Here is a 27,245-nt window from a genome sequence, read left to right on the forward strand (position 1 = left end):
AATCGTTGGAAGCGTTTCTATTTTATTTCCCAACATCCCGCAGAGGATTTTTGCCCTCACATTCAATATAAATATTTTGGTACGTACAACTCCCCAAAACACTGATCATAGAAAACATCGTCTTCAACTAATATCTCTTCACTTGGTTTTTGTTCCTATTAACGTGTATCCAAACAATAAATGTAAACAATGACATAAATATCTATCTCACCATTTACGGTAAATTTTAGGTCAAAAACTCCAGAAACAAAAGTACTCTCCCATGAACTGAAGAAAAAAATCAAGCTACTGTGATCACGTGTGTCACTGTTGGGATGGATGTTCATGCAATTTTTTATTAAGCTCGGTCCTATGAGCTGGAAAACGAGGCACACATCAGCGAGGGTTATATCAAAGCTAGAGCTGACATACTTTCTCTTTTTGTTTTGTGTGATGCTGCTCACCGAAAGAAAACAAATAGATGTTTGCGACTGTGTCTGTATCTCTACCGTTAACGCTAACGAGGGCTAAAAATGCTCCAAAAACTGAAGAAACATGGCATTCAAACGTAACGTCAGACTCAACAAATGCCAACTTTTGTTCTCTAAACAGGTTTTATTCGAGAGAAATACAAAAAAAAAAAATGTTGACGCCTAAAACAAGTCTTTAATGACACATGATTAAGAAATAATAATTATGCTTGTCTTTAGTTCGACAGACATATTTGCGAGCAAAAGACAGAAAAACACAAAGATGGCACGTGAGTGACGGCACCGGTAAATGGTAGTGCTTAGAGAAGTTAGGATGTTTAGTCTGCTGCTCACAGAAGAACGGAGGGAGTTACACAAGTTCAATAATAAAGCCTCTGATATTTAAATGGCAAAGCGTGAATACAGTAAGTTGAAAAACTGCACATGTAGTGTACAAACACCCCATTTTACACGTTAAATGACATCGCTGAAGCAAATATGGGCACATATCAAGTTTCAGGACTGAATAATTGCATTAGTTTTCAGTCTGTAGTTGTCGTTTACGATAAGTGTTGATAAATATTAAACTATCACTATGACATGATCCTAAAGTCTGGTTCTCTCCCTTTATAACAGAGTAGCATTAGTTTTTTCATTTTGGCTACAAAATAAAGTTTCTAGTTTAACACAATTAGAATTTTTTTTTTCTGGAAAATCAGACATAACAGCGTTCCCTTATCCTGAACATGGACAGTTTACACGTACCTTTATTCACGGCGGTAATATTCATACTTATGGCATTATCAGACTGAAGCGCAAACCAGCAGCTGAAGGGTTAAAACCATCCGGAGGTAAAAGTGATGGGCTACTGAATTACTCAGGAGCCATTAGAAAACATGAAAAGGAAATGTTTTCTATCTTTAAGCTGAAATATGTTCATTTCAGTCTCAACCTGATGGCAAACGGTGCCTCCTTAATCTTGGACTCGAACCAAACGTACATTTTTGTATACATGTTGCATAATGATGCATAACCTCTTAGTACCATTGTCACTGGCAGCTGTGTGGACGACACTTAAGATCAAATGCTAAATGTCAACTATAATTATCCAGTATTCAAACGTTTTCATGTTCACACCACTTAAAAATAAAGAAAAAACATCAGTGTGGAGCTCCAGAACAGCTGATGGATGGATGTTTGGAGGGAATAAGAAGAAGAAGTGCTGGTGGTGTGCAGATAAAGATGATGTAATCCTGGATACCTGGGCTCCTTGTGGGTCTGCAGGGAGGTGGCGGGAAGGGTTGTGTGTGTGTGTGTGTGTGTGTGTGTGTGTGTGTGTGTGTGTGTGTGTGTGTGTGTGTACTGTGTACATGTGTGTGTCTTCCCTTTGGCTCTGACCCATTTACTCGTCTGTTTTCATCTTCATCTGTGCCTGCATCTGAGTGATCATCTCCTGCATGCGTCTCAGCTACAGAGAGAAAAAAAAACAAAAAGAAAAGAAATGAATGGAGAGTTTCTTTAAATAACAACATTACTATTTTCCCTTTTATAAGTTTCAGTTATGGTATTCATGTAAGACTAATATGTCTCCAAAAAGACAGTCTAAAGGTTTCAATTTTAATAATGATATCATCAATATTCATATCGGCTGTAAAGGATATAGAAGAAAGTGTTTACAAATTTATGAAGCGTGAGATCAACGTCAAACAATAAATTAATTAACAGCTGAAAGGTAAATAAATGTTACAGGTAAAAGTTGAGATTTAAGCATAAAAAGTATATAATCTAATTCTACCGGTGAAATGAGTGCTCACATTTTAAACTGTAATCCTGGCTCTCTGATAAACATGAACTCTTCTGAAGATTTCTTTAATGTCTGTCGCCTCCTTGTGGCTGAAGACAAAACTTGCAAACGGTTCATGTTGGATGTTTTCCCTCAAAACTATTTTAAGTTCCTTCCCATGGTATCTTGTGGTTTGGTAAAACAAATCAACATTTTTCTAGACAGTTTAAAGGCTGATGTCTCCACATTTCTACATAATTTCGGCAATTAAAATTTAGATTTAAGATCGACGAGAAATGTGAATGTTTAAACTTAATATCACTCTAAACATCAACACAGATTTTATATTTATTTGTCATCAATATTCTTATATTACATCTAGATTTAAGAAGACAAAATGATAAGGTATGATCATTTGCCTTAGGGAATCATGGTTAATGCTTTATTTTAAGTCTGCAGCAATTTCCTAATGATTTCCTTTAATGCCTACAAATGACTGTATTGGTACTTGTAATTTGCACCAATTATACAGAAAACTTATCCCTGAGACTGGAAGCTCAGCGTTGCAGTGTACCACCTCAATTCATTCTATTTTGGGGAAAAAGCCAGGACATTAAACAGTTGTTGATTTCCATAGTACAACAGTATTTTTTCTACTGAACGAAATTCAGTTAATATAAACATGTAATTGTAAAAATAAAAAAAAATAAAAAATGTATGTGAAACTCCAGTCTTAATGTCATTGTATTTCTTCAATATTTCATTACATGTATTCCCCATTACACTTGCATTTTCAAAATATAGTATAATGTCCTGTTTTAATGACATTAATAACATTAATATTGTGTAACAACTTTATATTCAAATTATTACTCTGCAGGGTAAATACATTATATAATAATATGTATATAATAGTATTGATTTCAGTAGCCGTCACCTAAATTGGCCTGTAATTTAAAATCTACACAGGAAGACAAATTTGACAATTCAGCACATTCAACCCGCTGTGCACTGACATGATTAAATAATCTGAATTAATGCACTTGAGCTCTGACTCAATTTGCCACTTATATTACAAAAGTAATAGCTCTATGTAGGAACCTTTCAAATAAAGAACAATTACTAATCACCTCCTTCAAGGGAAATAATTAAGAATCTACAGGGTAACAGTTGTTATTGTAATATTTCCTCCCAGTAAACCCCTCAGCATGTAAACAAAGGAACCACCATCCCTCCAGCTTTGTGTTTTGGGCTCCTCATATTACCGAGGTCATTCCCACCATTAAACTGGGCCAGGACATCCAAGCAGGAAGTGATGGCATATCCTGCCTGGGCAAGTTGTTTACAAACAGTTCTGATTGCAGCCCGCCCGTTACACTATGGTGCACTGCAGTAGTAACAAACAGGGCAATCAGGAGCAATTAGGAAAAAGATTATTTGTCCGACGACATGAATGCTCTGTGGTCCCCGAGGTAAACTAGAAGGGTACTCGGAGACCTCAACCAAGGCCAATAGCATATTTTCTATGATGTGCAAATCAGCAACCGCAGCCACCAGATATGTCTGGATATGTATACAATCGTGGTAATATTACAGCCGTAGTGGTTCCAGTTCTCTTAATTCAGATATACTGCTTAATTGAATGTCTTTTTCTTTGTCTAATGCTATACCCTTCCACCAAGGGTAGTTTTTCTGTAATCCTCTTGACAGGATTGAAAGGCTCAGGTGATACCTCCAACTAAAATTCAATGTGCTGCCCATTGCATTGCATTTATAGCTTGGCGTATTTATGATTTCTGTGGTAAAACAATATTTTAGCCAGCCTTCCGTCACTTTAACAAAAAACAGTGCCGACGTGCGTTTCATTAACACGCGTTGGCTACAGAATCAAGTTCAAAGTCATTCGGAGATGACGGGTTAAAAAAAAAAAATAAGCATTTAAAAATTATACTGACACTTGTGAGGTTTGGGAAATGGTCGGGAGTACTTAAAGTTTCACATCAAAAAAAGGTTTAATGAGCTGTTTAAGCAGAAGCACTAATACAGGGGCTTCGTATTAAACACAGGAATAAGTAAACCTTGAACTGAAAAGACTGCAACCCAAACTGCTGACGCTTCATATTTTGTTTTCGCACAGAACAATAGAAGGGCTGTAGATTGTGTTCTTCATTTATTACAGTAGACATGCATTTTAAAGGGAACACATTACAACCAGTAAGAAGAGGAGGAATGATTTCAGTGACCAATAATGTTCTATCATAAATTTGGTGAGTATTATAATAAAATGAAATTGCAATGTCTGAACTTATCCTTCAGTCTGATTTTGAATTCTGCAGATTAGTAAATACAGCTATCCACGTGTTACTAAATTAAGACAACATTTTTGCACACGGGGAGAGTAGAAAAAGACAACTTTCCTGCAGCTGTATGTACTTACCTCTGCCTCTTTCTGTAGCAGGATTTGATCCTTATCCATCACATCCTCATCCACAGCTCTGCAGCAGAAAACAAATATTAAATGTTAATAACCTTCCTTGAAACAGGAGAGGCTCATCTTTTGCTTGAACAGCATCTCACCTGCCAGCTGTCTTCAGTCTCTCTGAGCGGAAGTTCTCGTAATGCAGATCCTGAGTTACCTCCTGGAGGTCTTGCATGTGGGTCCTGCGATAGACAGACATGCAATCAGATCCTCACACACTAGAGGGCAGCAGAGGACTGCTTCAAACTATTTTCTCATGCCACAAACCTAACAAGGAAGAAGTTCTGTTAAGGTTTTAAATGAGTTTCCATCTGAGAATCCTATTATCTAAAAAGTTGTATTGCCAAGATTACTCACACAAGCATGGTGCGCAGTTTTAGGAAGTCATTGTGCTCAGGATTCTCCACCTCTACGACTCCCCAGGGGTAAAGACGACCACGGATCTTCTTGCCCTTCACCTCAATCAGCTGGTTGGAGCCAATCACAGCAAAGGGAATGCTTGCCTGGGAAAGGATGTTACATGTCAAAGGATAACCAGAGAGAAACAAGAGGAAGGGGTATGAAACAGAGACGTGGAAAATAAAGGTAACGAGAGGAGGAATGGGAAGAGAACAGTTTCTATCACTAAACAAGCAGGGGGGGGGGGATGTCTGAGGTAGTTTTGTAACAGCTGACATCACCCGAGTGTCCCTTTCTCACCTTCAGGACTCTGGTCTGCTCCTTGAACTCCTCGTCCTCATCAGAGTCGGCATCAGGTAGCTGATAAATTCTGATCCCGTGCTCTGCGATCTCATCCAAGATCTGAGGTGGAAAGAAGAGAAACAGAGGATGAAGAGGCAGTGTGGTGACCTCACCGTGACCTCCTGACCTGTCCCACTGCACAGGGGGGAAAAAAATCCAACTCATGGCTGAGCAGATGTGTCACTGCAGATACGACTTTCTATTATCAGTCTGAAAAACCAATGATCTAAAAAGTCAACTCATTTAAATTACAGCAAAACATCGATCAACAAGTACCTTGTTCCTTCAAGATATCTTTTATTAGAAAGCACTGTACATTTTTTTTGCATGTTTGCATGTCGTGCTTCAATGTGTATAATTTAGATGATGATAATGTATTTAATGTTTACTTCCCCATGCATCTGTTCTTTTACTTGTAGCGAGGTGCAATTTAATTTGTCATATAACTTTTCATCTTAACTAAAATAATATAACCTGAATCGGATGTCAATACAGCTCGTAACTGCAGAAGCTGATTCCATGAAGGCATAAAAGCTTCTACAATTTATCTAGATATCAGTCTGTGCAGGAAAACGCAACCACAGTAATGAATTCAATAACTAATTCAACCAATCAAAATCAATTAATTTGTGGGAACTTACAATTTTCCAAAGTTCCCGTGATTTCCCCCCAATTAAGCTACTCAACAGAAGCTCTGCTGAAAGTATTATTAACAAAAGTGCCTCTTCATTTAGTCAGCAAAGCTCTTCAGCCTCTCATCATCAAAACAAAAATGCATGCCAGTTGAACAGAAAAAAACGGCAAAACAGAAGTGACAGGCTGGATGGGAAATGTGGTCCTATCATGATAATTAGACTAAGAATTGTCACACTTCGAGCTGTAGTATACTTATCATCACACAAAGCGCTTCCATATGACTTTTCCTTTAACACTTTGTAGGTACAGCAATTTTGCTTCACAAAAAATAGATAAAACTCATAAAACTGCATCGTAATTCATGAGAAAAGAAGCTATAAAAAAAATGATACATTTTTGATCACAAGAGAAAAAAAAAAACCTGAGAATATACCTGGAGGGACTGAAATATATAATAGCTGCCTTTTTGACCCATGAACAGAAAGTAAGAGCTCTATGCAGTAATAGGAGGGTGTGAGTAAGTACCTGTTGTTGCAGCAACACATTTAATTAAAGCCCCCCATTGAGGAAAAGGGGGGGGGGTGAGACAGAAAGGGTAGACAGGTGAAAAATAACTGCTCATTCAAGTTCCGAAAGAGCCCCAAACAAAGTCCTCACCCTCCTTTATTTCTGCTCCGACCGGTGAAGAAACAAGTTAAAACAAAGGAGCTTTTTTCACCACTACCGCGGGGACAGATGTCAGTATTTATTATTCTAAACATCAAAGCCGCATTTTTCTTTTGTTTTCGCAAAAGCACAATTTTTAAATCCACAATGTAGTCTTATCAAATGGAGCCAAAAAATGTCAAGTGTTGTTTTCCTGACTTGTTGGGGACTTTCATGTACTGTGGTGTATAACAGGACAGTGGTGAGTCAGCCAGGAGTCTGGGAAGTGAGCGCAGGTTTTCCTACAGAGCGCAGCTCCTGTTGGAGTCCTTGTTATGGCTGTCGCTTGTTTTTTCAGTGAGCTCTGTGCATAGTATGTGTGAGATAGTGTTGTCAGGGAGAGTCGGGTATTGTTGTGGAGGCAGATCTAAAAACAAACAGGCTTTGCCGACTCGGAAGAGAGCGCGACATCGGGCCAGAGACTCTTTTTCCTTCATTTATTCAAACACATATGATATTCAGAACCCTCCAACGTGGAGGCTGGATAAACATCACTCTGGTGGGGCAGCGCATGAAGACTTTTGGGAAACTGTGCACTCAGTGGGAAAATAAACACGTGTGACACAATGGCAGGAAAAAAATTAAACAAACAACAAATCTATTTACACAAGAAAATAAGAGACAAATTCAGATTAGATGGGTGACAAAAACAGGAAAAATATAACTGGAAACCACCGAGAAACCAGTTAAATGAACAACCGATGAAGAACGCACAACACACTACCATTAAATACCCAGAAGCTTCATCTGGTCACTGCACATTCATAAGTCTGTTGTCTGCCATCATCTGTTTCCAGACCTCACTAATCCAAAATGGCTGTTTACCTGAATTATTCTGTTCTGTAACATGTGCTTAGAACGGCCTGACTCCTATAATCAAGACCTCTTGGGGATCATCACATGCCTTCTCCAAATCCCTGTTGTCTCCTGCTGATTTACTGTAAACAATGTCAGCCGTAATCCCGAATGTTACACCAGCCTCTCCTCCTCGTGGTCATGTATTTTAGTTGGCACAGGGTTTGCTGGCAGTGGGAGCCATTTTGATTTTATGATCATCCTGTCCGGCTATAATACACTGCTAACCCACACCCCTCTCTGTGCTGTTATGGTTGGCCGGGCAGGTCCGCTTAATGCTGCCAGGTCGGGGGACAAACAATGCCACACAAGACTCTCCCTCACTGTTAATTAGAAAAGGAAGCCAAAGATTTATCGCCTTATGTTTCTGGCTCACCTCACAGAATATGCAGCATTGTTTGTGGAAATATTTCACCATGTCGGGCGGTTATGATAAGTGTGAGGGTGGAGGGTGTTCAGTTTGAAAATGGGTTATAAATGAGAGAAGTTGCAGGTGAATCATGCCAGACATGTATTCCCACAGTTGGCCGAAACACAAGAAAAAAAAACACTGAATTTAAGAAGATAATGACTTAATATAAACAAAATGAAATGTCCATGCAGCTAGTTAATTTTACTTCACTAGAAGTCTTACAATAAGATGCTTCCAGTCTAGACATAAGCAGCTCTGATAATTGTTTAAAGGTTTGAAATAAGTAAACAATGCTGGTTTTAGATCAAAGTACTTGAGACAGTAATAAATGAAACAGTATCAGTAAATAATTCTTAATTCAATATTTAACTTTTAAACCTTAATTTTAGCAAACTGAAAAAATAAAACCCAAAGAGCAAGAGAATTTACTTAATACGGGAGATTTACTTGAAAAAAGTTGCCTAATCTTGAAATAGGTAGGCCTAAACCTATATTTAATTTAATATCAAAGTTCACACACACGCACGCACACAGCAGAGTTTTGCGTGCCATCAGGAACATCGGAGGATGCAGTGTCTTCAGCATGTGGACGGAGGAAACAAGAATCAAAACCACTGAGCTTAATATTATTGAGCAACCTGCTCTTAACATCAAGGCCGCCTCAGAAGTTCATTAACATTTATTGGCAATTGAATGCAGTCTTGAAGTCTTATAGATCTACTAATTATAGTTTCAAGACATACTGTTGAAAATAAGGCTTCTGTAGACTTAAAGTGCCCATTTTTCAGACATGTTCCTTTTATCTAGTTAAAAGTAAATCTGTCTTTGAGTTAGTCTGTCTTTGCTCATCAGGAAAAGGCAAATTATATTTACTTAAATTAAGTCAAATGATAAATGATCAAATGTCCATTTAGACTAAAAACAAGACCAACTAGATTTAAAATCTAAATATACAATTATTTGTGTTGGATAAATCCAAAGTTTTTACAGTGCAAAGAAAAGTCAGGCTCACTCAGTTCTAAGAATAGCAGTATTATGAAAGAAACTATGGCGGTTATCTGTAGCCCAAATATAGCACACCTGTAGGTCTATACATAGATATAATTACACAGGGTGAAGTGATAGGAGATGTGGCTTAAGCAGTTTTTCTGCAATTACACAGCAGGTTGAACCAAAACCTCCTATCACAATGAAACAAGGTGCCAACCCATCATTACAGGCATCAACAGTTTCAACACATCAACCTGCACAGGGAATAATATTTTCATGATCTGCTCACGCTCATAAGAGAACCCACAAAAACATGAATGACTCAAACACCTGCTAAGCAGTGAGAAATGAGTCCTGGACAAACATCACTGGAAGGAAACAAATAGCTGCCAAAGAAAAGAGCAAAGAAACAAAAGGAGAAGGGATTGTGGTGAACACTGCAGCTCTGACATTCAACAGGTGACTGCATGCACAAACTCACACTCTCAACTGTTCAGATTTGTTGTGTGACTGTTGAGGACGGAGCTCAGTGTCCTCTGGCCTGGCATGGTGTTTATATCCATGAATCTAAAACTGTAGCAGGGAACAATACTTGGAAGTAGAAACATGTACCAGAGCATTCTCAGGAAATCAACAATGCTGACAGAGAGAGAAAAAAACCAAACCAAACAATCGAACTGCATCTCGGCACTAATCAACCCTGATTGAGAAGAGCAAGAATTGGAAGAACAGGGACCAGATCAGCAGCACTTTTACGTAACGTTTATGTAACCTCACAGCTGCCTGCCAGCTTCAGCAGTGACCATTTCAGCTGCTCTTAAACCTCGTTACATAAGAAGAAAACACCTTAACCGATTTTCCGTTTTTCCGTAAGCAGTTTTTAGGCTGTCAAAATCATCTTGGTCCTGACACTGGGAGAAAGTGAACACGGCCTGGAACAAAGTTTGTAATAGTCGAACCACCGGTGGGACACTGCTTGTTATGAGGTTTAAGGGACGGGGGCCCTCTTTTTCCAAGAATGGAGAATTCATTAAAGGAAAATCCCAGTCATGGAGAGTGCTCTGTGTCCCTTATGAGGTTGCGGTAGGTCTCGTGTGTGGACCTATTGTGGATCACTGAACAAAATAAATTGATTACTTTGCACCTTTAAATACAAGCATGTACTTTGACACATAATCTCTGCTCCTCAGAGACAAGAGTTAACTTCAGGAGACATGTAACCATCCAGGTCAACTGGTAATACTCAATAATAATAAAAAGTTACAATCAAAGTGAGACTTTTGAATGAAAGGGATTGAGGGATGATTTGAAAAAGAATCTAACTTTATTCTGGTTACAGATTTATTCTCTATGTGCTGCTATACCCATTTCCTTCTTTACATTTTCGCCTAATTACCTCACATTTTCAAAATGATGTATACAGTTACACTTGGCAAATAAACTGTAGACCCCCCCACAAAAACACTAGATGAGAGTTACTTCATCTGAAGCAAAGACCAGCCCAGCTAACTTTCAATTTATTGAAAATGTATTAATTTCCAGTTAAAAAGACAAGAGGCTCTGTTTTACACAGCAGTTCTCTATTGTTTTTAGGCCATCATCGAAAGAATACATTTATCACAAGATGAGATATGTCACAAATATTCAAAGCCAAACCTTGATTAATTACAATTTTGAGCTCAGAAATTTGGTTTGGCCATTATGTTGGAGCGAAGTGAAAGCAAGTATGGAATTAATTAACATAATACAGATTCTTTGACAATTGAATGTAAAACTCCATATGTTAGCTTTATATTTGACTAAATCACACCAGGAGAACCGTCCTACAGCAGCTAAAGCATCAATCTTCAGTCTGTACAAGATCAAAGTAAACCTGAGAAAAAGAGAGCACCAGTGGGTCTGATGATGAAATCCAACTGTCAAGCCAATAAACGAAGTCAAATGAGTTATTCTGGACAGGAAAAAATATGACCTCTTCCCACATAAAATACAAGGCCACACCAATTAAAAACATGACTGTGATGAGTACCAGCATCTCCAGTTGTAAATCTAAGTCTCGAGCAGTTTAAAGCCTTTTCTTTTGTCTATTTGAAAGTCATTTTAATTTCTTCCTAATGTCTGATTCTTAACGTATTTCAGTAAATACTTTGAACCGTTTTGTTTTTCCGTTGTCTTTTAAATGTAATTTTGATCTTTATAATTTATTTCTGTGTCTTTGGAAAGCACTTTGCACTGCCTTGTGTCTGAATGGTACTATATAAATAAACTAGCCTTGCCTAAAGTTTCAACTGTAAACTGCAGACTGTAATATGTTTAAGAACAAAGGAAGGTCACTCTACCGACCGACCAACCAACCTGCAACACAAGACAAAAAATAATTTAGTCAGCCTCCCACACAAGGTGCAAGTGTGACTCTTTGGTAAATCTGCCAATGAATAGAAACACTGGATGATGAGTACTGAACACGTTACATACCTCAACTACAAGATTACAAAACAGAGGTTTGGCAAAATGAAGACAGAAAGATGACTGCTTGCTAGATTCCTACAACTATTCTTTAATTTCCCAAACTTAATTTGCTAACCTCAGGACACAAGAACAAATGCTTCTCTCTTGCCAGGAAACGCCTTTCAACTAACCGGCTCTCTCCCGCCTGCAGTGAGTCTGAGGGGGTTAGGGAGCCCCGACAATACCTGATCTAGGGGGGTCCGAGGGATTTAGACCTCATACCAGCTTCTTACACAAACACACACACAGACACACACAGACACACACGCATAGCAAACTGCTGCCTGACTTTGTGAACTGGTGTACTGTTATCCAGCATCAGGACTGGAAAAAAGCTCGCATATTTTTCGTGATGCTTTGAAGCTCCAGGAGGTCAGTGAATCAGCCTGGCAAGAAAGGTAAAAAAAAAAAATGCTCACATCCTCTGCCTCTCTGACCTTCCTTCAAACCATCTACACAGCAAATCCCTCTGACGTCTCCCTCTGAAAGTACCAACCCAGGACTGATTCTGACCTGCAGCAGCACCAGGAGAACAATACATTTCTGTTCACAGGAATAACGGCACTTGCATGCATGCACAGAAACACAACCCAAATATAGTCAGTCGGTCCAGATCAGAACAGACCGGACCAGAACAGCTGGGTTTATTCTAACAGGAGGTTTTGGTGGAAAATACAGAGGAAGTCCTACAACTGTGGTAACGCAAAGGCATCATATAAGTAACTATGATCAAGGCGTGCGCGCGCGCGCACACACACACACACACACACACACACACACACACACAGTCCTATTGTCTGGGCTAAGTATTAGTACAGTTAAGACCACCCACCTCTCCCTCTGATCAAAGAGTATGGAGATAGAATTGAGCTATTCATGTAATCTGGCATTTAAGTGAGATTTAAAAGGGGACAGTGTGAGTTTAGGATTTCAACCACATATCACGTTTTGTGACTTGGTCTGGTAATCAAAAGGGACCTCAACAGCAATAAGTGACTCTTTAGCTGCACTGCTAAGTCCGGAAAGCATCTTTACAGGTTGGCCCTGGAACAAGGAAACCTGCTGTTTTCACACTGCAGTCGCCCTGTACTTTCTTCACTTGAGAACAGAGGATTGTGTGTAACGGAGCTGCTCGCTCCATGAGGGAAAAAAAAACTTGCATATTTATTGTTTTAAAATCTGTAGAGATGTGGAGCATGGCTTGGCACAATGACCGCTGGAGGGCAGAAAAATAAATATATCCGCGTGTTTGAAACACTGGCAGGAAAAGGACCTGAGCACAAGCTGACCAGGGACTCTCACAGATGTATACACACTCTCTCACACACACACACTCTCTCACACACACATACTCCCCCCCCCTCCCCCACACACACACACTACTAAAGATGAAGTAATCACCACTCAACCTTTACTAATAAAGGCACTAGCCTAAACATTTACCATGAAACATTTAATAAAAATGGAGCTGAGCATCTAACTCGCATAATTAAATCAGTTGCAAATACCTGCATTATAATTTCCTTTTCGTAACTCTGACTGCTGGACTTTAACTTGTGTTAAAACTGCTCCATTTTCTGTTATTGCCATTTAAGAGCAGTCCAGCACTGATAATGTGTCCCAGTATAGCGCTGGTTCACAGAGCAGGAGTATGGTGGGGCAGCTGGGGGAGACCAGGCAGACAATGAGGGGAAAACTGACAGTGGCTGGCTGGGAGTAAAATATAGCAGCCGAGGGGACAAACAGGAGGGAGAGTGGGTTCTGGATGGGAGACAGTGAGCAAAGATGGACGGTTAAGGACAAGAGGCTGGCTGAGAGAAGAAAGGAGCGGAGATGAGGATGATGAGGGAAGTGGCAAACGATGTGGAGAGAACGCAGAGAAAGGAGGAAAACAGAAGGGAGTGGAGGGAGGAAAAAGGGCTGAACTATTGTCTGCTGTCTGCAGCCGTGTGCGAGAAGCCGGGAGGAGCTGGTTTCTCTAGCCCTCACTGACCTCTGGCTCAAAAGAACAGCCTTTAGTCTTGACACGAAAGAAAAGCGGATATCACACAGAGCATCTGGTTGACTTCTGCTAACCTTTCATGATTTAATTCAACTTTCTTATAGCTTTGCTTGTAGGAAAGACAACTGCATCCCCCCCCCCTTTTTTTTTTTCTTTTTTTTTTTTACTGCAAATTCAAAACACTTATATGACAGCTGACGGAGACCATCGTCCTCTAAAAACAGCAAAGGTCTTTTATGGAAGCAAATAACAACAACATGGTGTCACGGAGACGAGACGACGTTCAGATGACGTCTATATAACGTGAGTTTTACATTGTGAAACAGGAGGCAGGTTATATAGTTGGATCGATACAACAGAGGATTATTGTGAAACGCTGTTCTCTTGCCATTTCCAACCACTAGTAGGGACAGACTTCCAAAACCACGTTTACTGTTGCCATGACGATGCAGGTTTCTAAAGGCTGGGTGCAGGAAACGGCTGTTTACTTCTCGTTTCCTAGCAAGAGTCGGACCGCTCCATAAAACCGCATTTACTGTTGCCATGACGACAAGGGTTGCATAACTTCATCATTTTAACCCAAACTATCATTTTTCCCAAACTTTTAACTTTGTGGTTTTTGTGCCAAAACCTGACCAGCGGCACTCATTTAGAAAACACTCCTGGGTTGTATTTCTGGATAGGAACTAACTAACTTTTATCTTCGTGTGGGTCGGAGGACTCGTTTTTGGTTTAGGTGCATTAAAACAGAATCAAAATAATCCAGCTTAAAAATACTTAGTTTTAAGTAAAGTGTATGTAAACCTGAAATTCGTGTTGGAGCTTCCTCTACTCTAGTGGAAATCTTGCATCTGAAAAAGGACCAATCAATTAATTGTTCTGGCTACAGAAACGTGTGAAAAGAATCGGATGCACATCAAAAGCACTTTTTTTTTTTTTTTTCAAATAACAAAAGATACTTTTTGCTTCCACCAGGGTTCAAGTCTGAACCAGCTGTGTGCCGTCCTCTATTCTCAATCAGAAAACAACCAGTTAAGCACTTTGAGACTAAAGCTCCACACAGGATATGACTGTATGGTCCCAGACTGAGAGGATCAGCCCCTCAATATACCCTCCTCAGGGCAAGTTATGAGCCAGAGACCACAGCGACCTCGGTGAAGGAAATTGGCATTAGAGCAAATTAAAAAAAGAGGACACAAAGAGGCAGAGGTAGAACGTAAGAGGCTGCTGAGTGAGGCACTGCCAGGAGAGGAAGGACTTGGTGAGAGGAGAGCAGAACTAAGGGGATGAAAGGTGAACGATTGGAGGTTTGTTAACTTTGTGCTTTGAGCCTGAGCTGTGTCGGGCAGCAGGTTGTGTCTTGTCAGTGGAACAGTCTTGACACATTGCAGGAAACTGATATTGTTCTGTACAAGCTGTTTCCCCCTAATAATAAGAGAAAGGAGTGAAGGGTGCTTGGGTCCCATTTACTCAGAGACAAATGGCTCAGAATGGTGCCCCGTTAAAAAACAAACTAATAAATTGTGTGGGAGAAACACTGGGGGTATCAATCATCCTGCTGCACTAAGCTTTGTGGCAGGTTCTTGGCTGCTGGTGCTCTGACCTCAGAGGAAGGCCTGGTGCTCTGCTTCACTGTACAGGACTGTACAGCAGAAATCATGCACGTACACCTAAGAGCCACTTCAGCTAATCTGATCCAACGTACAATTACTCGAGCCAGCTCTCCTGAAAGCCACTTAACAGAGATTAATGGGCATCACTATGATGCCTCACGCTTACAATGATTTATAATGTTTCCATATGTGCAAGGAACCAGATTACTGTGACAATTGAGGAAAGTCAGCACATAAAATACCACATTTATGCTGTTTGCAGTCATCTGATTATTTTTAATGTACCTGAAATTAGTCCATCATCATGTTTCATTCCTACATTATTTTCAATGTGCTGCAGAGAGAGCTGCAATAGAGCTGCAGAGCACAGTTGTTCCTCGTCCTGCCTGCTCAGCAGTGGGAAAAAACTTATTAACTGTTAAATCAATACAGGTGTTCAGTTTTAGCTGTAGTGTGCATTGTGTTATTTTGCAACAAAGACACACAGATATCCATTTCTTGCCTTGAGTCTATATTAGATAACCATGGCCAAATATTTCTCCATCAGGAATTAAAGCACATCCTTATCTATTTATATGATTAAAAAGCCATCAGGTTATTATTAAGTTTACAGTCCAAAGAATGGCGTTTTGTGTCAAGTCAAAATAGGGCTACCTTGTAAATTTGAAACTCAAAATTCCAAACCAGGATGCACTGACGCACCACTGCAGTATTTACCCAGATGAAGATAAAAGTTGTACATGCCCAGATTGTGGCCAAACAAGAGATGGTAGGAATAACGTGCCCTCCTTAGAGACACATTTTTCTATTTCTAAATTTGGAGCAGATAGCTCAATTAACCCTCTGTATTTCCTGACCATAATGGCTTGTCCAGGAACTCTCTATCATTAAGTAGGCCTGAGATAAATTGTAAGACCTCCTTCAGCGTGGACCCAGAACAAAAAAAACTAAAGAAATCGACCTTAAATTTAGTGCCAAAAAAAGCTTTCTTCATCTCTAGACTGTATGGATTTGTAACTGTGTGTATGTCTGTGCGCATGAGTTTGACAATTTTGTTGACCTCTCATGCTAATTGCTGCTTTGTGTATAGTGGGAAATGTCTGTTAATGCAACACTCAGCAGAGCATGTGAACAAACTGCAGGACAATGTTAGTGCCGATAGTGCTGTGGACAGTTCAGCTGAAAAGAGGTCAGATCACAGTGATACTCGTACTAATATTTCCTCTGCCACACTTTTATAATTTCCCATTTAAAAACATGCACAAACTTAACAAATAAAAGTTATGTAAAATCTCGAATCAACACAGCTGACGTGCTGAGCGCTGGCAGCTGGGTCAGAAAATCAACAAATGTGGGGTTTTTTTGTAGTTTGAGGTGGGGGTCAGTGGTGGCAGGAAACATGGTTTTGTTCATCTTGAGTACCAAAGGAACACTGAAAAGGTTTGAGGAAGGTCACAAGACAAAACAACACTATAGAGTACAATTCAAGTGTGGGTCCCTTTAGGACAACACAGTGCAGGAATTTAACCTTTGATGCAGGACCAACTTGCACTCCGGAAACTACAGGAGCAAATACTGTGAACACATATTTTGTCACGGTGGCAAATGCTAATTCCTGTTTTGTTAGGAAGTACAAGAAGAAAAGTGTGTCCTCAACGGTCAAACTGTGACTTTTTCTTTTGCTAAGATGCTGCATCAGTGATCACAAGCAATTTGAATGGGAAATCAACCGATTGGCTGCTGAGAGAACAGAGCAGAGCTGGACTCCGGTCAGCTGACCAGTCCAACGCCTGCCAGACCACCGGCTCCGAGACCTGAATGAGAGGCAGGTGGGAGGTCTGGGCATGCAAGAGGAAGGTGGGGAGGTGGGCGAACTTCCAATTAAAAGAAAGAGTGGAGTGGGCTGGCATTAAAAAAAAAAAAAAGTTAGTTGCAACTAATGCCTCATACGTCTGCCATGTTTCTAAACTAGGACTGCAACCACTGGTTCTTTTCATCATTTATTAGTCTGATAATGACTTCCTCATTAAAAATATTTTTTTTTAAATGCCTGGCACAACTGAGGATTTTTAAGAGACAAGCACCCCATCTTTACATTTGAGAAGCTATATTATCAAAAACTCTTCAGCATTTTTGATTGAAAAGTGACTGAAACTTTTAATTGTTTATCAAAATAGTTACCTAATAATTTTATATAACTGACAAATTGACCAATTGTATGAGCTCTTTTCTGAATCCAGACATACAACTTGGATGTAAGAAATATCAATGGTGTACTAGAGAGTAGACACACAGAAAAGGAAAGAAAAGGAGTAACAGAAGCAGGAAAATCCTACTAACTCATTTCACAGATGAGAGGTTATCAGCTGAACACATTACTGTGAAGTGTGTGCGGTACTACTCTGTCCTTCCCCTTCTGGACAGCGGGAAGCTAAGGAGCGTGCAGGCAGGCACAGACACTTGGGTCCGCTCCAACAGGAAGTATATGGGACGGGTTGACGCTGGATGAGATGAGATGTGATTCATCTATATCATTTACAACCCTCTTTTTCTACGCACGTGCCTCCCACGGTTTCCTCTCGCATGTTGCCCCTCCCTGTACTTTTGAACAATCTGGCAGTATCAGCAAAAACACAAAAATGTAAGCCCTAGATCACTTTAATTACCAAGACTAGTATACGTGTACTTTCTCACAGGAACGCACGGATGTATGATACACCAGGCTGCCTATAAAGATGGATACGTGATTTTGATATTTTTTTGCATATTATTCTCTTCTATTATTAGGATTTGCTACTTTGTAATGGCTAAACCATACATCGGATATAAACAAGCACATAACAGACAAAAAAAAAAAAAACAGTCTGTAACATCCTGACAACAAGTGTGGAGACATTCCAGCTTTGTGCCAAGAGTCAAATCTAGAGCAAATATGATTCCATGTACCGTATATAGAGAAGAAAAGACACCTTTGGATTATAATTGTGTGTGTGTGTGTGTGTGGAGATGAAACCCACCCTCCTCTTCAGGCGATCCCTCTCCCTCAGTGTCAGTGTGTCAGCCTTCGCGATGACTGGGACGATGTTGACTTTGCTGTGGATGGCCTTCATAAACTCCACGTCCAGAGGCTTCAGGCTGGGAAAGAAAAGGAGACAGTAGGGGAATTACATCACAGTGAAAAACAGCAGACAAAAAACAGAAGGAACAGTTTTGAGATGAAAAAGTTTGAAACTGAGTGAGATCAACTGCATTACGCAACTTATGCAATAAGTTTACATGACAGCACTTGGAGACAAAGCGGAACAACAGCTCTGACACAACAACATCAGAAATACTAATGCTGTAATGTTTGCTTAGTAACTTCATTAGTGAGAGACGTCTTGTTTTGAAATTTCCAAAATGTGGAAGTTCTGCCTTGATTGCTTCAAACATGTTTGGTGGTATTGTGTGTTGGAAGTCGACATGTAATTCAACTGAAATACAACTTCCAAATCCCTTTACACGCTTTCAATCGAAATGATTAGTTCAAAATCAACCAAGCTTGCTATTTTTTCAGTGATTTCTCCTGATTAAACGTACTCCACAGAAGCTCTGCTGAAGGCTTATGGGACAAAACAAGCCTTTCCGAATTTCCGATTCTTTTTTCTTACTGCAAACAACTCACATAAAAATCAGCAAATTGCATTACAATTTTGAGAAAATCTGCTGCAAATGTGAGCATTTTTGATCGCAAAAAATGTTTAATCCTGGAGGGAGTGTAATTCTGCTCACTGTTGGTGCCTGTAAAACTGTGTCTTTGTTCGTTTACCCGTGTCCAAATGGAGAAATGAAGTAGAAGCAGCAGTGCACCCTGTTGTCCACTATGTGTCTTCGGTTCAGCCCGCTCTCATCATGGAGGTACCGTTCAAATTGATTGTCAATGTACTGGATGATGGTCTTGAAGCTGACGTCAAACACAGACAGAAAAAAAATACTTTTCCATCAGCACCGAGAATGACATCGTTTTTCAAACAGTTGAGAAAAGAAAATCATGTACTGTAGTCATCCTAAAAGTAATGAGTCTTATAGGATCGTCCTGGTCAAAGAGAAACTGTAGGTCAAATGTTCTTTACACACAAGGAACCAATTTTAACTTTCTAAAAAGCCCAACATAAGCTTACGAAGGTTTAATGTGAAGGGGCAGTTTTAGAATTAAAGAAAGGAAGTAGTCCCAAAGGATCAAACACAGAGATGATATGTTTGAAGAAATTTCTTGGACTCCAAAAGGACTCATTACAGTGTGGTTTCAGATGTCAGGAGATATATTACTGTTGTCACAAAGGTTTTATGACATGACAGATGGATTGTTGAAGGGTTTTATGTTCCTGTATGTGCTGAAAAACCTTTTAAAATGTATTGAATGAACTTGGTGGTCAATGTAAAGTTACAGCCACTGTTTGTATGGACATTCTGTTGATACATGCAAGATCTTTGCCATCTCAGTTCTTACAACAACAAGTTATTTAGCCATTACTGTTTCTTTTTGAATACCAAAAAGAAACTACTAATGTACTGAGCTCAGCCCTTAACTCCAAATTCCTCATTAAATGTGGCTTTATTTCTTTCGTTTTTAAAATTAATCATCTAAATATTGAAGGCAACAATTCACAAATTATGCAGAGAGAAAGCAAAGAGGAAGTGACTTGTTTGTTGTTTGGTAGCGACCGTCTGTAGTACGAGTGTAAAAATACCGCTATTCCAGGACAATAAACAGGAAATAGATCCTGGAGAGGGAGTCTACATTGACACCACTGGCATGAGGATACCACACAAGTAAACACACACAGATACATGAAATCTAGGCAGAGGGAGGAGAGGTAGAAACTAAGGAGTTTTGGATGAAACTTGAGAAAGGGAGTCGTAGAGGATAAGAGGATGAGCGAGCACGTTCGGCAGGTCTCGAGTTGTTGGCACTCCTCCACAGCACATAAACACACCAGTCCTGGCTGTTGATGGCATCGCCATATCCAGGGGTGTCTACCACGGTGAGACGAAGCTTCACTCCTCTCTCCTCAATTTCCACAGTGGACGCCTCAATCTGCACTGTCCTCTCAATTTTCTCTGTGGAGACAAAGCATGAGAAACACTCAGGAGATACTTTAAATTTATGTCCAAAAAGTCCTGCCCGAGCTGTGCGATCTGTTACACGCCGCCGAGCTGCCATAACAGCAGGCGTCGTGGAGGCGGATACGCCTTAAAGAAATGAAATCATGGGTTTTGTCATTTTAAAGGGATATGCGTTTTCTTATCTATGCTAAGTGACCAGGGAGGGCCTGGATAATTGTTTTCAAGCCAGAACAAGTCCTAATCTAAGTCAAGTCATAAGAAGGGCAGGGTCATATTTTGAGACTGCAGCATTCCCGGCATTCCTCTTGAAATAATGCTCTGCTGGAGACACTGCAGCAGACATTTCTCTATTATTACAGTGTGTGTATGTGTATGCATGTCTCTGTGCGCATTGCTGAGCATACCTGCGGCACCGGGGATGTAGCGTTCAGGGTAGAGATCAGTGAGAAACAGGCTGTTTATAAGTGTTGATTTTCCCAAACCAGACTCCCCTGGAAAACAAAGAGAATAGAAAATAAATCTATTTTCTCAAAAAGAAAACATATAGTCTACATGTAAAAGAGAAGAGTGACCACTCACCTACAACCATGAGGGTAAATTCAAACCCTTTTTTCACTGACTTTCGGTGCACTTGGTTTGGGAGGTTAGCAAACCCAACATAACCTGCAGCATCTGGGAACTACGGAGCACAAAAAAAGGCACAAAAAAATGTTCAATGTGAGGATCCAAAACTGCAATTAATACTTAATAAATATCTAAGGAGATAGGAGAATTTTGCAACGTTAGTGCTATGGGATTTCTAACATTTTACGACATCCTTCTTTACACTGAGCATAATTCATAATTCTATGAATTCTCACAGTGAGATTGATGATGATGTATATCAATGAGGAATTCCAACAGGCAATAAAGCCTAGCCATGAAACACTCACTTTATACAGGATATCCTCCCTGGATGCTTGTGCAAGCATGTGTGCATGAGATTACAAGTACCATGACTCTTAATCACCAGTGCCTTATTAGAGAGCCCTCTCGTGTACCCCGTGGATCTGTCATAGTTCAGTGAAAGATGTGATGAGGTACGGCCTGTTACTCACCTTCCCTTTCTCTCCAGACTGAGACATCGCTACCGTTTACTGGATGTCTGACGAGCCTATAGGTGGAAAAAAGGAGACATGTAGCGCCAAATGATATATATAAAAAAATAACTTTCCTCTGATTTGGTAGCAAATCTGTTATTGGAGGCAAATTGATTGATCAAAATGTATAATTCTAATATGTCAAGTTCAGCCTAAACAATGAATAAAGTACATTGTGAATCTCCAGCACGTGAGAACATCATGGTAACAACTTCTGTTCATGGAGACTGACGTGCCAAATTCATAATAAAGAGAAGATCAGAAAAATGTATTTAACTGTGCAACCACCCAATGCTGCTTTCTAACGCACAAAAGGCGGGATTAGCTTTTCTTCCCAGATTCAGTTTAACCCTTTTGTCTGAGACTCTCATATTATTGCCCTTTTTTGGTTTTAAGTTTTAGCCTGAAAAATTGAAAACATCGCTGTTAAATTATCTGGTGCCATATAGCATATTCATACTAAATTTACAGTGCAAAGCTGTACATAGATCCATGTTTTTCTCAGCAAAACTATCAACTAGGCTTTTTTTAAAACTCCATTCATAAGGACTTGTGTTTAATTACTTGCTGTATTAGATTAGTGGTGGGTGGGCAAAGTGAATCAAATCAACTCTCATATATGTAATATAACATCACAGTATTGCTATATATTCAGATATAATTTTCTCTAAAAGCTCATCAAAAGAAAATCTGATTATGGATAAAAATGACAAAACAGTCATGGCTGTTTTAGGTAATGCAGCAGTACTTGAATCATCAACACATAGATCTTTTACACAGCAGCCATTTTTAGTTTCCACAGCCAGTGAAGCACAGATGTATTAATGATGGCTGCACTCCACTGAGGGGAGGTCCTGCTTTTGTGTATGCTGATTCACTGTCAGGACTTCCAGGGACACTTAATGTAACTGAGCCTTTATCAATTCCCACTGTGCATCCCTACTCTGACAAGTCATAATGTTTGCTGTAAAAGAAAAGTCTACTAAAAAAAAAAAAAAATCATGTAAAAGAAATCACATATTATTATGAAACAGTTTTGTATAATGATTTCTATTATAGCCATGAAAAGCCAAATGAACCCAAAGAACTAGCAGGTGCCATCGTAAAAACTTCAGGCTTTCAACAAATGTATACCGTCTCGTGTAAAAATGTCTTTGCAAGACATCCATACGACATTAAGATATCACTTAGAAGAAGCACAGCTGTCTTTACATCCCGTATCTTCAACACAAGTATATTTATGTTGTAAACTCCAACAGATTTGTACACCGAGTCCACGTTGAGACGTTCATTCAGTCTACACTGTTTTCAACACTATCACACGGAAGGAGCAGAGATTACGAGCGCTGGGCAACAAGTTTGTTCCCAGACTCCCATTAAAGTATTCGTCTTACGTGGTCCTGTCCCTCTCTATGACCCTGAGCAGACGACAGAGCAACAAGACCACTTGATAAATTAGCTACATAATGACTGAGCAGGAAGAACAGGCTCCTTTTTATCACCAACACACTGGCCCTTGACAGGTGGAGTGTGATAAGCATTAGAAAGAGGCAGGCGGCCGTGCGCTGGCAAACGGAGATATACGGTACTGTGGTTATGTAATGTTAGCCTGGGTGGAGAGAGGTGGCATGGGAAACTAAAAATGACCATTCCACATTGGCATGTGCCAAACACACATTTGGGGAACCATTTCACACTCTTAAATGTATGAGATGGTAGTTAAGGGGGAACCCTCTTTATCAACATGAAACTGGGCAGAGATGTCTCATACTCAGAGGGTGGTTTCACCGAGCCTGCAGCGAGAACAATGGCCGTTTATCCCTTCGGTTCCCGAAGCCTTTCCTATACAGGGCAGCTCAGCCTGGGCAGGAGAGAGAACACGTGCCTCACCCCCGACTACATTTCAAGACCAACCACATGCACGACGGCAAGGGGGGACACCAACCCTTCAGGGTGGAGGAGTACTGGGGTGGGGGCTACAGAGTCATGAACGTCAAGAGGTAGCCCGATCAAAGCAATGGAAGTACATTAGGGTACATAAGGACATTCAAAGGGGGAATAATAATTAATGACGCGCAGCAAATATAAATGTCCCTGAAACTGAAAAACAGTATCATGACTGTAATTTGACTTGAGTTGAAACGAAAACAACACTTTTCAGATATCAAACATAATCAGTAGATTAATAAATAATCAAAACAGCACTAAGAACCTACAGTCATGCTCGCAGCTCGTGAGGCTGTACAGCTGTACTTGAGCTAAATGCCTGCTAGCAATACTGGTAAATATTTAGCAGATGTAATTGGAGCTCCAATAATTAATTGATTGGTTGATTGACACAGAATTTATTGCCAACTATTTTGATAACCGATGACTCATTTTAGACCAAATTCTCTGATCGCACCTTAAATGTGAATATTTTGTAATTCCATTACATGATAATACATATTGACTACAAACAGTTAGTCGAGATAAAAAAAAAAAAAAACTGCTTCTCTGGGTTCGGGAAACACAAGTTGAATTTTTTTTTTTACAATTTTCTGACATTTTAAAGACCAGTCAACTAATCAAGAAAATAATCAATAGAATAACAGATATTGGAAATAATTGTTAAAGCTAATAATGCGTTTTCATTGCAGCCCATTATCACATTATCAAGTACCTGTCAGTCAACTTGAGGATACCGTGTCAGTGTCACGTTTTGCCTGCCTGATGCCTGAACCACATGCACGTACTTTTTACGCCTTGATTAGGCAAAACATGACACTGGGCGCGATACCGCCTAGTGGACAGACGGGTGTCTTACACACGTTGGTGTGATATTGGGTTGTTCATTGTTAATGAACATCTGAGCTAATGGAGCAGCCCACACAAGCACACACCCCCCTAGTGTTGCTCCTGGTCAGTCTCTGTGGGAACCAGCATTAGTCCGGCAGCAGATTAATTAAACCGCTCCAATATCGCAGTTGCAATCTCACAAAGACAACACTACAGGACAGACAGGCGGGAGGCACACTTCAATAACACTCTCTTAATAATGGCCATTTAATCGGCCAGGCTGCTGAGCTGCTTACACACACATACACACAGCCATCAATGGGCCAGACGTGGGGGAGATTAAACAGTTTGGGCCAAAAGGGAAAAATGCCATCTTAGTAAAGCCAAAGTTGTTGGCATGCAATGCATTTACAGTTGATTTATTGGCTGGGGTGAAGCCATGACAGGGCAGCGGTGCTAGTAGAACTATTCACCTTCCTGACAGGCAGTGTCAAAGGTCCGCACACCCCCTCTCCTTGGATTATGGACTCTCTGCACCCTTTGGAAACATTGAAACAATAATTTCCCACCATGGAGACTTTGAGAACTCGGTGGCATAACAACAAAAATGGCAATTTACTGGCAACTGACAACAGCGACGGACCCCAGAGTTATAGCGCATAATAAAGTGATGTTTGGCTAATGTAAAGGCACACACACATAGACGCACAACAACACAGAGACGGGGGGGCTTGGCTGTAATAAAGGGGCCCTCAGGGGCTAAAGGTAGTGGTGGTGGGCAACAGGACTGTCATAAAGATATGATACGTGTTTTTTAAGCTGTGGCTTTGGACACACTTTATGATATGAGCCCAGAGAGGAAAAAAAAAATCACAATAGGCGGAATGAAAAAGCCTTTCAACCACGACGAAACCAGCAGGCCTGTTTATAACAGAGTTTAAAGCACCGGATGGACTGTTTATGATGATTGGGACGGGGTCAGATATTACTAAAAACAAGTGGGAGTCATACAGCAACACAATATCATACAAACACAGCGACTGTAGTATGAAGTTTAGATGGGGAAAAGTCTCTATATTGGTGCACAGTTATGGGTGGAGATCAAATAATCCTTTGAACTCCATCATCTGGACAGGAAATGTCTCTATTCATGTTTGACAACTGGCATTTTATTTTGAGGACATTACAAATGTTTAAATGAAGAGATGGATATAAGACAGACTGATTAACACAAGTTGAATCACAACACAAATCCCTCTGTTTGATTATATCTGGCCTTCATTTCTTATATAGGAAATGTCAGTGGATGGAGAATCAAGCACCAACAACTGATCAAAAAAGGCATCGATGAAGCAAAATTTCAAAGATGGTCTAGTTTCAGCATGTTTAATGTGAAGCGGTTCTGCTCTTCTTTCTTTTATATTATAGTAAAGTTAATGTCTCTGGTTTGGGGGCTGACAGTCAGACAAAACAAGTAATGTTGTGCTCTTAAAAACCTGTCAAATATTTACACATTTTCTTCTGGTGATTTATTGAGATAATTAGTCCCAAAGCATTAAGGACATATAACATTTGGGGATTTAGACAATGTTGGGTTGTTGTGCGGGGGAAAGTTATTTCTAAAGTGCAGTTCTTCATCCAGGTTACACACAACCTCGTGAATAAAGGGATCCTGCTGTGTAACGTCACCATTCAAGCTTCTGAGACAATAGTCCAGGTGTACTTGGGGGTCTGTCAAAGTGAATGAAGTTTTGTTTTTCCATTCACACCACAGTGTAATGTGGGAGGAAACATCCCTTTGTAGTTTATAGGTGTCAGACAGATGACTTCCCTGGCGCTCCTGTGCCGGACAGAGTTTGTGAGATAAGGTCAAGGGAAGGGGAAAGGTCAGAGCGTTGAAGGTGTTGGACCACGGGGCCTGGAACTTCTTTCAATACGAAGAGATGTTGTTTTTCTGATATCAATCCGATCTCTGAAAAGCTACGTTGTTTTCTGCAGTAAAGGGCGGCTGCCAGCCCGAGATTACAGCTCACAAAGTCCGCCATCGTGCTCATAGAGTTCACCACTCCACAAGAAAGGAAGGCAAATATGCATGTTTTCACTGTGCCAGAAACACAAGCAAAGATGGATGATAATTATTCAATAGTGGCCCTCCGCCACATCTTCGACAGACACATAATAAGAATATGAATTGTTTCCCACTGTTATTGTTAAGTTGTCTGCATGCAATATTTATTTTTGTGCAAATGAGCTTTGCATTCAAAAGGTCAAAGAATAATCAGATGTTTAAAAAGCAAATGGAGGGTTGAGGAAAGTTACACAGCATTGGTTTAAAGGAAATGTGGGAGAGTCAACGCTGTGGAAGGGACGTCAGTGTATATTTAACGTGATTTATGAAATATGTAGGAGTGCTGGGAGCTTCCCCGCAGATGTCGAGAGTAAGCTGGGACAATGGGACAATACAGGAGTTCAAAAGAGGTATTGGGCGATCATCGCTGCTTGTAAAAGCTGAAGAGAAGGAAATGTTTATTTTGACAGTTGTTTCATATAATAAAGGAGAACATGAAACAATGCTTCAGTGACTGGTCTCAGGGGTTTGAAACGTGTGTGAAGGCCTCTGATGTCCACCACACCCAGTCTGTCAGACAGACTTTACCAAACATCAACAATGACATTTCAATGTGGACAGTTCATGTAATTAACGCAGCTTTTTACAATCACTTTTTCTTTAAAAAAAAAAAAAAAAAAAAAAAAGGTTTGATAAACCGACTTTGAGCCTAAACAGCAATGAAAGTGTGTAAATGTTATATGTCAAACTTTTAGCGTTCAACAGTTGTTACCGCGGCTGGTGTCATATTTCCAGCTCGGCTTCAACTCACTCTCCGGCGTTATTTTCACTGCCTGCTCCGACTTGCTCATTACAGTTTGTTAAGCAAAATACAATAAACAACTGGCCAGTGGCTTACCTGTGCTTAACTTTGAAATGTTGTTAATCAACCGGAGCGTTTTGCCTCTCGCCGCTGTCCCAGCCCAGGAAGGGAAACCCGGA

At 40.1% G+C, this 27,245-nt stretch overlaps 1 protein-coding gene across 2 annotated transcripts; it reads right to left on the reverse strand.

Annotated features, from left to right (window-relative positions):
- Positions 1-574: 574 nt before the first annotated feature.
- Positions 575-27,245, reverse strand: LOC138191689 (septin-2). 2 transcript variants are annotated; one of them, XM_069138619.1, is made up of 13 exons: positions 27,163-27,235; positions 24,670-24,734; positions 21,377-21,432; positions 20,859-20,958; positions 20,684-20,770; positions 20,150-20,273; positions 18,982-19,116; positions 18,191-18,308; positions 5,411-5,512; positions 5,069-5,214; positions 4,810-4,893; positions 4,670-4,727; positions 575-1,917 (listed from the first exon to the last, which is right to left on the reverse strand). In XM_069138619.1, exons 3-13 carry the CDS (start codon positions 21,401-21,403, stop codon positions 1,852-1,854), a joined length of 1,047 nt encoding a protein of 348 aa, XP_068994720.1. In that variant the 5' UTR covers positions 21,404-21,432; positions 24,670-24,734; positions 27,163-27,235; the 3' UTR covers positions 575-1,851. The 2 variants fall into 2 exon arrangements, with proteins under 2 accessions (XP_068994720.1, XP_068994719.1); XM_069138618.1 differs by lacking the exon at positions 24,670-24,734 and having other exon boundaries at positions 27,163-27,245.

The sequence above is a fragment of the Embiotoca jacksoni genome, unplaced genomic scaffold (assembly GCF_022577435.1).
Source record: "Embiotoca jacksoni isolate LCO1_2020_lvr unplaced genomic scaffold, fEmbJac1.0.p SCAF_8, whole genome shotgun sequence".
Taxonomy (NCBI): Eukaryota; Metazoa; Chordata; class Actinopteri; family Embiotocidae; genus Embiotoca; species Embiotoca jacksoni.

Bases quoted from the DNA above. Each gene is read 5' to 3' on its own strand.
- LOC138191689 (XM_069138618.1), bottom strand. From the start codon at position 21,403: ATGTCTCAGTCTGGAGAGAAAGGGAAG. The intron at 18,309-18,981 runs GTAAACGAACAA...TTTCTTTCCCAG, and splicing joins ATTTCTCCATTTGGACACGG to CCTGAAGCCTCTGGACGTGG. The intron at 4,728-4,809 runs GTGAGATGCTGT...TTTCTGCTGCAG, and splicing joins AGACTGAAGACAGCTGGCAG to AGCTGTGGATGAGGATGTGA.